Here is a 13,946-nt window from a genome sequence, read left to right as displayed (position 1 = left end):
TTAGCCTTACCACCTAAGAAGGGACCCTTGTCCCTATCTGCCAAGGCCACAGCTCCTAAGAAGCACTACTGTCCACTGCCTGGGTCTTCATTCCCACCCAAGATGTGCATCCTTCATTTCCAAAATAAAAATGGTCAGTGAGAATTTGACCAAGAATAAACAGTCTGTAAAAGTAATAAATGAGTAACACTTCCAGTGAAGTAGAACTTCCCACAGAACTGGCTTAAGAGGCAAAACATATCTGTAAGTAAAAAGTTGAAATAAAGTAAGAGACATCTCTTTTTAGTCTCCTCTCAGTAATTGAACTATGTGGCACGGGTATGATCTACTTCTTTTGAATGGCATCATACCTGGCTACAAAAAAAAAAAAAAAAAAAACCTTCCCATTAAGGGCTTCTTAAACATGAAAGGTCTAAATGTTTATAATAAATACTGAATAGAAATATTTTAATATTTACAAGTGAAATATGTACACATATATACTCTAGCGGGTCATCTCAGTGTTACTTCCTCAACCTCATCTTCAACTGAATCAACTGCTTTCACTGCTGGCTTATTGTTGGCATGCTTTAATTGATGTCTGTTTGTATTAAAACTTCTTCCTTCACTGAGGAAAAAGTCTTCCTCTCCATCAGGTTCTCGAACCCTGCTGCTTTTATCCCCAGGGACAAAATGAAGAGGGTCAAAGTCTCCTCTGCTGGTGGCCAGAGAACCTGGTTCACTGCTTTTGGCAGACATGGTGCTGCTGGCACTGGTACCGAACAGCTGTTCCATCAGGTTCGCTTTTTTCTCTCTTCTTGCAATTAAATCTATGCTGTCTTTAGTAAGGTTTTCCACACTGCTCCTTTGGCTGAGTGGATATGACTTCCCTGAGGTCTTGGCAAATGAAGGCACGTAGCTGCCGAACGTAAGATCATCTGGAGAGGCTGGGCTTCTGGTGCTGCCAGCATTCCTACCCTCTCCTCGTGGGGCTGAGAAGCTGATGTCTGACAACGGATGTCCGTTGACGTACCTCTCTGAGGGCTCAGAGAAGGGATGGGTTCGGGGGCTTCTGTCCGGGCTACGCAGCTTTGACTCAAAGTCGGGCAGCAGAGGCAAGGACAGGCGGTTCAGACCCTGAGAGTCCTGGAGCTCTTGGTTGATTTCATTCAACTTAGCGAGCAGCATTTCTCTCTTCAGTCTTTCTTCTTCCTCCTCTTTCAGTTTATCCACATGCTGAATCTGATACATTTCCACATGGTATCCAGTTTCTAACTCAGGCTTTTCTCTCCTCTGCAAGAAAGATGTCTTTTCTTTTTGCTTTTTACCAATTTCTTCTTTCTCCCATTCTGTATGAAATGAAATTTTAAGATAGGAATTTTATAGCAAAGAATATTTTTAAACAGGTAAGCTCAATTACTGCCTTTAAACCTCTATTGGGTATTCTATATACAGTGTCCATGGACAGACATGTTTTGGGACAGGGGATAACTAATGTGAATTTCACTTAGGAGTCACATGGAAAGCTTTGCTTTTTCAGTGGTAGTGGGCAAGGGTGAGAAGGGTCTTTTTAAAATTATAATAATACCACATACTTCATAGAGGGTAGTTAAGATGGAAGGACATAACAAAGAACTAAAAACTAAATTCCTAGATGTCATATCCTGTGAAAGACACAGCATCCCTTATGCAGTATTCTAATTGCAAATAAATTAACTTAGAGCTAAGAGAAATTTCAAATATACCAAAATGTAGAATATTTTATTTTTTAAAAATAACTATATTCATCAAAAATGTTAATCCATAGGATAAACTGTGTGTGTGTGTGTGTGTGTATCTCCAGAATAAAGAAGCATGAAGAGTTACAAAAATTAAACACAAACACAACTTATAGCCATGTTGTAGGGGAAAGAAAATGCTATAGAGAACAATCTTGTGTGTCTACTGACAAAAATCACAATATGGACAATAGATTAAATAAACTATAAGATTTAATCGGTTGGATTTTAAAATTATGTTGGAAAATATAAGAAAATGTCTGTGTTTGGGAGAAAATTCATATACAAGTATGTAAGGGCATGAAATAAAGAATTCTCTCAAAAACTTTTTGACTATTCATGGCATCTTTGTACAGTTTTGAAGTCATTTCCAAATAAAAATGTTAAAAATATTAAAATATGTAAGAACACTATAAAACTGATAATTTCAATAAGTGGCATAACTTCTTACTAGTGCCATAGGTCATTCCACAGACTGGGGGGTGGGGGGAATCAGACAAAAACACAAGTAACAATCTTCTGTTTACCCCTGTTGTCACCATAAGGAACTAACTGTAGCACCTAATTTTTATATACTATAGTTTAATAAGGAAAGGCATTTTGCTCTGTTAGCCAACAATGATGTAAATATAGTTTCCATTTCAATAATATATTAATAGATTTAAGCAACAATTGGGCTGTAACTCTCTATTCCATGAACTTCAGCCTAAGATGAAACAAAAGATTTCTTTCTAAGCAGCTACTTTGCTAGTCATGTGGTCTATTCAAAGGTTAGTATGGGAACACTCTTGCCCATACTTTTAACATTTTATCCACATGGAAATGAACTTATTTCTGGATTCCATGATCTCAAACTATGTGTGGTGTGTCACAGGATTTCTACCATTTATGGTTGAACTTATCAATTATTTACTTTACATATTAAAATCACAGAAAGATTATAAGAATACTCAGGACCTCATAATTCTTTAATTTTTCTTATTTTATTTTAAGCTAGTTTGTAAACTAGAGAGTCTTAAGGCCAAGATAAAAAGAAGGTTGTCTTCCAGTTATTTCTTCATTAAATTATAGTTAATACACAAAGACATGTTTCCCCTTTTATCTCAATACTGCTTTGTCTGCACTTATCCTTATTCTCAAACCACAAACAGCAACTAAGTTTTCCTCTTGTTTCCTCAGTAGCATAATTCAAAAAGCTGGGACTCCTGATATAGCACCCCTACTATTGCCTCAACCTTTCCCTTTCTATAAAACCAATTCACAGTTCAGTTGCCAGGCATTAGGACCCTAAGCCTTTTCTTGCCCAAGGGATGCTGACACCATTTCCTTAAGTGAACTCTTTCTTACCATCCTCAAGCTTTCTGCCCTCCTGTTTAACAATATTCAGTTCTTGATCTTTACTGACTTTTTCTTCTTTCTCCACAATTGAGTTTAGAATCCCTGCTTCTTCATGCTCATCTTGCTCTTGGGATTCCAGATCCTATCATGCAGTTTTGAGTGCACATTCACATATAGAAAAGGGGAAAAGAGTATTTAAACATCATGGATTTATCTTCCATTAAGCATAATTACTAAATTAGAAATTAAAGCAAATTTTTATTTAAATATTTAGTTAAAATTTTAAGAAAAATAGTTAACAAGGACTGGAGAGATTGCTTACTGGTTAAACGATTGCCTGTGAAGCCAAAGGACACCAGTTTGAGGCTCGATTCCCTAGGACCCACATTAGCCAGATGCACAAGGGGGTGTATGCATCTGGAGTTCGTTTGCAGTGGTGGAGGCCCTGGTGCGCCCATTCTCTCTATCTGCCTCTTTCTCTCCCTGTGTCACTCTCAAATAAATAAATAAAAGATGAACAAAAAAATTTAACAAAACATATTTAAGATATATCAGAACCAGCTGGGGACTTCCAGTCAAGATGGCAATTGTCTAACCATGCCACACCTCCCCAGGAAAGAAACGTAAGGCATTAAAGGTTCACTGGGTCATTTAGAGGAGAGAAATCTAACGGATCGCCAGTGGGAGGGCACAGAAGGGAAAAAAGGGGGATTGGCTGATTCCCTCACTCTCGGGTACCCAACATCTCCCAACCGCCCCCCAAGCAGCCACCACAGCCATAGTCCCAGCCTCAGGAAACTCCCACACTTACTGTAGAAAAAAGGACCCAGGCCAGCATAGTTCCACTTGTCTCACTGTGCAGGGGTGATCACTTGCTACCCCCCCCCCGCCCGCAATGTGTGACCTTGAGTAGGCTCTGCCCATTGGCCCCATGGAACTCAGGCTCAATCTGTCCATCTGCCTGCCATGCACTTAAGCTCAGCCTGCTCTGTCCATTTGCCCACTTGTTCCTCTGGCCACCCACTCATCCATGTGCCAGCTCAGGCACATTGAACCTGCCCACAAGTGAGCTCAGCCTTGCTCTGCCCATCTGCCTGTTCCAGCTCTGGCCTAATACCACGTCTGCTGCACCAGCTGCCCGCCCATCTACTGGCTGCTGGTGGCCAGCTGCACATGAGCTCAGGCTGCCCTGGTGGCTCTCCACGCAGGAACTCAGGACCGCTCTACCATTTCCTTGCCCGCTGGCTAGCTCAGGCCAGCTCCCCCAAGAGGCACCATTTTGCCCACCCATTGAGACCACAGTCCTACTCTCCCTGCCCTTATACTGTGATGGGCAGACCACAGTGCAAAAGAAATAACATGAAAAATCAAATTCAAGTAAATCCAGTAAGATTACCCGATCTTACAATGAATGTCTCTAATCAAAACATTGAAGAAACATTAGGATCAGAACACCAAAATGAAGCTATGAGCAATGCAACCCTGACTAAGCTACTGGTAGAACTTGCAGAAAAGCAACAAAGGACCGATAATCATGTGGATGCTGCCATCACTAGACTAGATGTAAGACACAAGAAAATGGAAGGAGTGTGAAAACAAAAGAGGAACTCAAAAATCAGCTGGCAGTGCTAAATGAAGACATAAAGAAATGCAAGGATGAATTCCAAAAAGCATCAAGAAGATCCGAAAATGATGTGAAGAGGGAGCTTGACAGAGAGATGGAAACTATACATAGAAAAGTAGTAGAAAATGCAAACCTAATTGAACAAGCCCAAAACTCTTTAGAAGTTCTCAAGAATAGAGTCAGCCATGTGGATAGAAACTCTGATCTGGAAAACAAGACAGAAGAAACAGTTAAAGAGTTCAAAACTTTGAATAAGTTCAAAATTTTCTGTGAACAGAAAATGAGGCAATTGTGGGATACCCTTAAACATCCTAACATCCAGATCATAGGAATACCAGAAGGGGAAGAAATTCAGACCAAAGGCATGGAGAATTTATTTAACAAAATAATCAAAGAAAACTTTCCCACTCTCTCAAAAGAAAGGCCCATCAAGATATAAGAAGCTAACAGAATTCCAAACAGATTGGATCAAATGAGAAACTCTCCAAGACATATTGTCATTAAGACTCTAAACATTGACACAAAAGAGAAAATCCTAAAAGCAGCTATAGAAAAACAGCACATCACTTTTAAAGGTAAACCCCATCAGAATTACTCCAGACTTCTCAATGGAAACCCTGAAAGCCAGAAGGGCCTGGATTGGAACACTGCAAAGTCTAAGAACCCAAACTATTTTACCCAGCAAAAGTACCCCTCATAATAGATGGTGACAGAAAAACTTTCCATGACAAAACTCAGCTTCACAATTACATGAACACAAAACCAAACCTACACAGAGTACTTCAGGAAATTCTCCACACAGAAGAATCAAATAATCAACCTCAAATGCCTATAAGAAGCAGATCACAATAACCAAACTCAGAGTAGGCACAAAAAACTTCAAAGTCCATGAGAACACCAAACCACATATACCAACACAATATGGCAGGGATCAAATCATACCTCACAGTCATTACCCTAAATATTAATGGCCTTAATTCACCCATAAAGAGATACAAGCTAATAGGATGTATAAGAACATTAGACCCCTCAATCTGTTGTCTTCAAAAAACCCATCTCACCACACCTCCTCAGGTGAAAGGGTTTCTGCCATATTCTAGGCAAATGGGAATAAGAAACAAGCAGGCATAGCTATACTAATATCAGATAAAATAGACTTCAAACCAAAAATAATCAAAAAAGACAAAGAAGGCCACATCCTACTTATCAAGGGAACACTCCAAGAGGATATCACAATTATAAATCTGTATGCACAAACACAGAGGCACCACAGGTCCAACCTATTTGACAATAAAACAGAAATAACCACCAACACCATCATAGTTGGAGACTTCAATACACCATTATCAGTAATAGATCATCCAAACAGAAACTCAACAGGGAAGTAAGACAGCTCAACAAAACCATAGATCACGTAGACCCAATGGACATCTATAGAACATTCCATTCCAAATTCACAGACTACACATTCTTCTCAGCAGCCCATGGAACATTCTCTAAAATAGATCATATACTGGGTCACAAAGTCTGCCTCCATATATTTAGGAAGACTGACATAATTCCCTGCTTGATATCAAATCACAATGCTCTATTGATACAAATTAACAACAAAAGACCCACCAAGAATCCCATCGGCTTCTGGAAACTGAACAGCAGCACACATTTAAACAATAAATGGGTAGTGGACAAAATAAAAAATGGAATTGTGAAATTTCTGGAAATGAATGACGATAAGAACTCATCATACCAAAACTTATGGGAAACAATGAAGGCAGTCCTCAGGGGAAAATGCATAGTACTAAATGCCTTCATAACAAAGACAGAAAGATCCCATATCAATAACCTAAAGGCACTGGAAAAGCAAGAAGAATCCAACCCAAAAATCTCCAGATGGAAAGAAATAATTAAGATCAGAGCACAAATTAATGAATTGGAAACTAAGCAAACAATTAAGAAAATTGATGAAACAAACAGCTGGTTATTTGAAAAAATAAACAAAATTGACAAACCCCTGGCCAATTTGATCAAACAAAAAAAAAAAGAGATGCTTCAAATTAACAAAATTCAAAATGGAAAAGGAGAGATCACAACAGACATAAGTGAAATTGGGAGAATCATCAGGACTTATTTCAAAAAGCTCTATTCCACAAAACTGGATAATGTGGAGGAAACGAATAAATTCCTGGACACATACCATCTACCAATGCTAAACTCAGAGCAGATTAATCTCCTAAACAAACCTATCACACTCATCAAGATTGAAAATGTAATTTAAAAAAACCTCCCCAAAAAGAAGAGTCCAGGACCAGATGGCTTCTCAGATGAATTCAATCAAACCTTCATGGAAGAACACAAACCAATCTTTCTCAAATTGTGCCACAAAATTGGAGAACAGGGAAAGCTCCCCAGCTCCTTCTATGAATCTAGTTGTTGGGCCCTGAAAGGCCCAGGCGTGAGGCCTAGTGGAAGTTCCTGAGCCTAGCTAAAGTTTGGTGACCTGTCTCTGGCCAGCTATGACTCAGCAAGATGCCTAATGGCTTCTGGCCTGCTACCTCCACAAGGCAATTGTAATTACCATTTCAATAGTTAAAGTTTACTATTGGCCCTTACCTCTTCCCCCATCCTAAAATCCCTGCCTTTGTCCCCAACATGATATAGGCAACTGTTCGGAGTAATAAAGTGAGTTGTTTCTGTGAGTTCCTGCATTGAAAAGACTCAGTGTGGTTTTTCTCCGGTGGCCAGGAGAGGTTTCTGAGTCATCTGACGCTCATCATCCCCTCAACCTCTAGGGAGGAACCACCAGGCCTGGTCCTTCCCTCAGCACTACTTGACCAGGAAGGAGCCCGGCAGCTAGTATCACCCTAATTCCAAAACTAGGCAGAGATTCCACAATAAAAGAAAACTACCGGCCTATTTCCCTGATGAAGTTAGACACAAAGATCCTGAACAAAATCCTCATGAACCAAATGCATTATTCACCTTAACCAAGTGGGATTCATCCCAGGAATGCAGAGGTGGTTCAACATAAGGAAGTCTTGTCAATGTAATACACCATATAAACAAGGTTAAACACAAAAACCACATGATCATTTCTATATATGCAGCAAAGGCCTTTGACAAAATACAACATCACTTCATGATCAAAACTGGCAAGAACTGGCATGGTTGTTTCATATCTTAACATAATAAAGACTATATACAAAGCTCCTAAAGCCCAAATAATACTTAATGGAGAGAGATTGGAGGAATTCTCATTGAGATCAGGAACAAGACAGGGGTGTCAATTCTCATCTCTGCTCTTCAATATAGTGCTGGAAGTTCTAGCTCAAGCAATAAGAAATAAAAGAGACACAAATTGGAAAGGAAGAAGTTAAGTTAGCTCTATTCACAGACAACATGATTCTATATGTAAGAGACCTGAAGACTCCATCCCAAAACTCTAGAAGGTGATTAAGTACTTTAGCAAAGTAGCAGGATACAAAATTAATGCACAAAAATCAGTAGCCTTTCTATATGCAAAGGACAAAGAACAGAGAAAGAAACAAGGGACATGGTCCCACTTTCAATAGCAACAACAACAACAAAAATACTTTGGAATAATGTTAACCAAGGAAGTGAAAGATCTATGCAATGAAAACATAAAAACAGTCAAAAAAGAAATTGAGGAGGACTTGAGAAAATGGAAAGACCTCCCATGCTCCTGGATAGGCAGAATTAACATTCTGAAAATGGCAATCCTACCAAAGGCAATATACAGATTTAATGCAATTCTAATTAAAAGTCCAACATTGTTCTTCACAGAGATAGAAAAAATGATCTCAGAATTCATATACAAAGGCAGAAGGCCTCGGATACCCAAGCATATCCTCAGCAAAATAAATACTCTGGAGGCATCACCATACCTGATCTAAAGCTATATTACAAAGCCATAGTAATAAAGACAGCACGGTACTGGCATAAAAACAGGAGTATAGGCCAATGGAATAGAATTGAGGACCCAAACTTTGGGTCAAGAAACTACAGCTACTTGATATTTGACAAAGACCCTAATAATTTAGGCTGGAAAAAAGATAGCATCTTCAACAAGCGGTGCTAGATAAACTGGATAACCACATGCAAGAAACTGAAACTTGATCCACACATCTTGCCATGCACAACACTCAAGTCCAAATGGGTCAGAAACCTCAATTTAAGACTGAAAACTCGGCTACTACTGGAAGAAAATATAGGAGGAAATTCCCTATTTATTTATGTAGTGCTAACTTTACTCTCCATTGGAGAACCTGCTTTTCTTTTTCAGATAGACACAGATCCGAAGGAGAGAACCACCCCATCATACCTCAAAAGGGCCCCAGCTGAAACTAATAATAATTGGTGAAACAAGCAAGGGTGCTGTTTTCTTGGTGAACCTGGTACCAGCACAAGGGGGAAGAAGCTCGACACAGAGAACAATCAACTCCTACCAAATCAGATATCCAGAGACACAGAGGCTCCCAAGACCTCATCACTGAAGTAGACCTAAAATGAACACAACATGGCTCAGGGAAATTTACAGAAGAATATCAGAGCCACATGTTGGGTCATGATACACAGAGACATTTCCTCCTACCCATAACTCCACAATGTATGACCCATATACCTCAACAAGAGGAGCCAAGGGGAGAGGGGAGGACAGGGAGGAGGCTAACAATGGTACCAATTTAACTGTATTCACTGAGTACAAAACTAATTAATACAAAAAAAGTAAAACAAAAAAAGATATATCAGAACCAATCAATATAATGAAAATAAACCAACAGACTACACAAAAATTCAGAAGTATTACCTCTCTATATATTTTCAACAAAATATAACTAAAGCAGAGATGGCTGTTAGCCAACTATGGTGGACAAGGAAGATTTTGAAAGAATACAGCAGCAACAATGGCACCAACCAACTTTGGACTGTGTCCAAAGTCTCTCAAATATCTGGGTGATTTAACAAAAAATTTTATTAACAAAATAAGACTAAGATATCTGTTGTCAGTAAAGATTTAATGATGCTGATTATTGTCTCCTGACATGCATTTTCACTTTCATCTTTTTAGTAACAGAATCCTGAGTGTTCAGAAGGGCACAAAGAAATTCTACTTGCTGGCCTCTGGTGAGGGTTTATCTCCATTGTCCTCTTAGAATCACCTAGGAAAAACACCTTTAATTATATCTGTGAGGGGATTTCCAAAGTTGTTTTACTGAAGAGGAAAGTGGCACTACCCCCCAGGCTGGTTTCTGAACTGAATGCTGAATAAAAGGCAGAAAGGACAATGCCAGCTCAGCACCAGCATTCACCTCTCTACTTCCCAACTATGGACACAATGTGACCAGCCACCTCACACTCCCACCACCATGCCTTTCCCACCAAGATGGACTCATCTTTTTAAGTAAGGAACCAAAATAAACCCTTTTTCCCTTAATTCTATTTTTGTCAGACCCAGTGGGAGGTGAGAAGTATAACTTCTGATCATATTCACAGAAGCAGCTTGCTCTCTGCTTCCACATTCCTTTTCTCCCAGGGAGGCGAGCTAGTTCAACAGTGCAGAAGAGGATTAAAGATCAATATGCCAGAGGACCACTTCCCCATCAGGACAGCTCACTGCAGTCTGTCACAAGAAGGAAAGTACACCTCACTTCAACTGTACTGTATTGCGCCTCTAACAGCAGCTCAAACTGTACTTTACACTGCTGTCTGCTCAGATTTTTTAGAGGCAGGCTGTATTCAGACCTGAAAGATAGCCTACTTCATTTTATAAATGAGGAAACAGGCTCTAAGAAGTCATAAAAATAAAATGATGTTAGAATTGGGATTTGCCTGGAAATCAGTTCTTAAGAGTTAACTCCTTTTCACTCACTCTACCAGGTGTTGCTCCTTCTGCTCAACTATGTTAAAGGCTAAATTCTTTCATCTTTTTAAAGGTTATTCTATACTTTAACAATTTAAAGGTATAGATCAACATGAATTGTCTTGATGATAGTACAAACATATGAACAAGCAGAGAAGATATAACTAATGTGTCTTGTGGTGGTTTGAATAGATGGCCCCCAACATATTCAGTTTTTATTTGTTTGTAGTTTGCATCTGCAGCCACCTGGCTGGAGGCAGTGTCACTGGGTGGATCTTAAGGTGTAGTGGTGGGTTTCAGATTTCAATCTAAAGATATGCAAAGTCTGCCTAGCTGGAATTCCTGAAGTGTAGTGTGCTATGTAGCTTTTGGCTTTTTGGCTGGTGCTTCTCTCTGTCTGCATGGGCCTGTGAAGGCAGGCCAGCTTCTTCTGCCATTATGGAACTTCCCCTGGATCTGTAAGTGTCAATGAATCCCTTACTCTATAACTGTGCCTGGTCTGGAAGTTCATCTCAGTGACCTGAAGCTGCCTGCTACATGTCTCAATCACAATACAAAAATAAAGCACACAAACAAAAATCCTAAAGCACACAGAGGAGCCAAACCAGCCCCTCCTTTTTCTCACGCCAAGAAACTTGCTCTTCCAGCCACTCAAGAATCTATATGGTCTAAAAGTATGACATTCTAAGTCACATGCTAGACCCATGAAATACTGCTTTCTATTGAATATAAACCATAAACATTAAAGATAAAAATCTCTTGGAGAAAGAAAAAAAGTTACACTGCTGATTCAGTGTAAATTCCTCCTAAATGAATCCCACCCTAATTTGAATGGCAAAAGGTCAGATTTCAACCTTGCTTAGCATTCAGTTAGAATTTAATTATACAGAAAAATTTTGCAGTCCAACAAATTGTATGAAAATAACTAGTCTGCTATGAAACATTAAAGTAGTGAAAGTTCTCAAGAACTATATAAAAATTATATAAAAAGTTATAAAAAAGACTTTGAGAGCAAATACTCTATGTTCACTTCCAACCTAGAGCAAAATCAATCTCCTTGAAGTATCTGAAAAATGCCATGTGAAATAAGAGAGGAAATCCAAAGGAGTGCAGTAAAACACAAAGATCTGATCTCTTTCACAGTTAAATACTTGTTGAATATTCTGAACATTTGCCCTACTGCTGAGACATTACACTGCCTGACACCATGTTCTTAGGAATCCTGTCATACCTGCACTTTGGCCCACAGTCACATTCTGAACTCACCGAAGAGGGATGTGCAGGTCTGTCCCATCTATTTTCATAACACATGACTGTCTGTGGTGTTATAGGAAACTCCTCTGGCTCGAAGTCTTCTGTGGTTTGTACTCCTTTTGTGCACAAATCTGCAAAGTCACTCTGGCATGAAACTACCATGAAAATGATAGAAAAATTTTGCTAATCCCATGGAACAGTTCTGGCATATCTTCCACTGACAGTAATAAGAAAATGCACATTTTGTGTGGCATAATAATTTCATAATTTCTATTTTTGTCTCTAGGATTTAGTGGCAATTATATGATTTAGGGGCGAATATATTGTAAATACTACTAATCTTTTACAAAATTTATGTTTAAAAATTTTTGCAATTCATAGAATTGTAATGTTAAGAAAAATAAAACTGCATAATAATATACAGTATTTATAAGTGAAATGAAATAATATGCTTCAAAATACAGTAGAAAAAGTAAAAGGAATCTAATATCTCAGTAAAAAGTAACTATTCAAGCTAGGTATTATCTAAATGAAGGCTCATATATCACTCTCAGGGCTTTGGGAATGTTTACGTTCACAAGGGTTTTAAAAACTATAATAAGTTTTCAGCTTCCTTCCCTTCATTTCCTTCTACTTTAGAATTTTATTATCAATAGATCTATGACCAGTATTTCAATAATGGTTACTGTACCATTTTTTCTTAATGTAAGTTCTTTTTCCTTCTTTGGAGAGGACTTTGGCAGACGATTAGAGTATATGTTTTTTATATCCAATTCTCTCTCCTTTTCCTGAAAATAAACCCAATACAATTATGGAAGTAACATCTTAATTTAAAATAAAACAAGTACCCTAACCTATTCAAATTATATTTTCCATACCAAACTGAAATATATCTAGTCCCATTTCCCTTTATAGTTATGAAACTATAGAAAGGAATATCCCCTAAAAGGAGGAGGAGGAAAGAAAACAAATAAAGCAAACTCATTTTCTTCCCTGATAAGCTAGTTATGGTTCCCGTGTCACCAGGCTTTGCCTCAGAGACATGGAACTTAGTCAGCATCTCTAAGGTGTGGATTTGGGGTTATTTAGGAGTTAACAATTAAGTCATGCTTTTAAATTCAGGAGCTAATCACAATTTGGGGGCTAAGCCTTTTTCTGAGACTATGATGATCAGAGAAAACTGTAAGATATGCATAATTGTGTAGAATTCTACAGTCTCAATCCATTAGTGACCAGTAAAACTAGAATTTAATAAATTATGTAGTGCTAACTTACAAATATGCATTCTAACAGTTTTTAAACCTTGGGGTTTTCATGTAATTTATATTAAAGGAGAAATAATTCAATGTGACATAAGACACTTACCTTTAGCTTGTGGCACAGTCGCTGTAGCTCCTTTTGAAGAACTTTGTTTTCATCATGAGCCTCATATGCCCTTTTCCTCTCAGCAAGCAACTGTCGTTGGAAGCTATTAGTACTCAGCTCAAGATTTTTTGATAGTTCCTATGTATATAAAAAAGTATGGAAAAATCCAGTGGGAAATGATAACCTTTAATAGTGTCAAATGAGATTTTATATATATTTTGAGGTAGGGGCTTACTCTAGCTCAGGCTGGCATGGAATTCACTCTGTAGTTCCCGGCTGGCCTTGAACTCACAATGATCATCCTACCTTAGGCTCCTAAGTGTTGGGATTAAAGGTGTGCAACATCAAGCCAAGCATGGCTCAAATGGTATTTTTGATGGTTCTGACAAGACTTACAAACCAGGCTGGGCTTAGTGTGCATGAACATAAAATAAACCAATAAAGAGACTCACTAAGGGTTTAATAAGACATCTAACTTAGTATTCCCTTCCCTGCTGTTCATAATGACTTGTAAATAAATTCTTTAGCACTTGCCTGAAGCACCCAGCCACTTAAACTGGGAACAAAAGATAGCAAAGAGACATGAGGAGAAACATGGGCTTTGGGAAATCATTGTCAGGTAGTAAATACCAAGGTAGCTGAAAACACTCAAGACTTTTCAAGGTGCAGAGAGTACTGGAAAACTCTAGATGAGAATAGCAGCTCTTCCCACTGTCCTGGAACATGATTC

General features: G+C 38.5%; 1 protein-coding gene across 2 annotated transcripts in view; it reads right to left on the bottom strand.

Moving 5' to 3' along the window:
* Positions 1-430: 430 nt before the first annotated feature.
* Lca5 (lebercilin LCA5) overlaps positions 431-13,946 on the bottom strand; it is a 73,249-nt gene continuing 59,733 nt past the window's right edge. For both annotated transcript variants that reach the window (XM_045160043.1, XM_004660475.2), the window contains exons 4-8: positions 13,217-13,354; positions 12,543-12,639; positions 11,864-12,006; positions 3,105-3,237; positions 431-1,328 (exon numbers count right to left, since the gene is read on the bottom strand). In XM_045160043.1, the coding sequence (XP_045015978.1) occupies positions 493-1,328; positions 3,105-3,237; positions 11,864-12,006; positions 12,543-12,639; positions 13,217-13,354 (1,347 nt within the window). In that variant the 3' untranslated portion in view covers positions 431-492. The remainder of the gene's footprint in view (positions 1,329-3,104; positions 3,238-11,863; positions 12,007-12,542; positions 12,640-13,216; positions 13,355-13,946) is intronic.

The sequence above is a fragment of the Jaculus jaculus genome, chromosome 10 (genome assembly GCF_020740685.1).
Source record: "Jaculus jaculus isolate mJacJac1 chromosome 10, mJacJac1.mat.Y.cur, whole genome shotgun sequence".
In the NCBI taxonomy this organism is placed as follows: domain Eukaryota; kingdom Metazoa; phylum Chordata; class Mammalia; order Rodentia; family Dipodidae; genus Jaculus; species Jaculus jaculus.
This window is presented reverse-complemented; position numbering and strand designations above follow the sequence as displayed.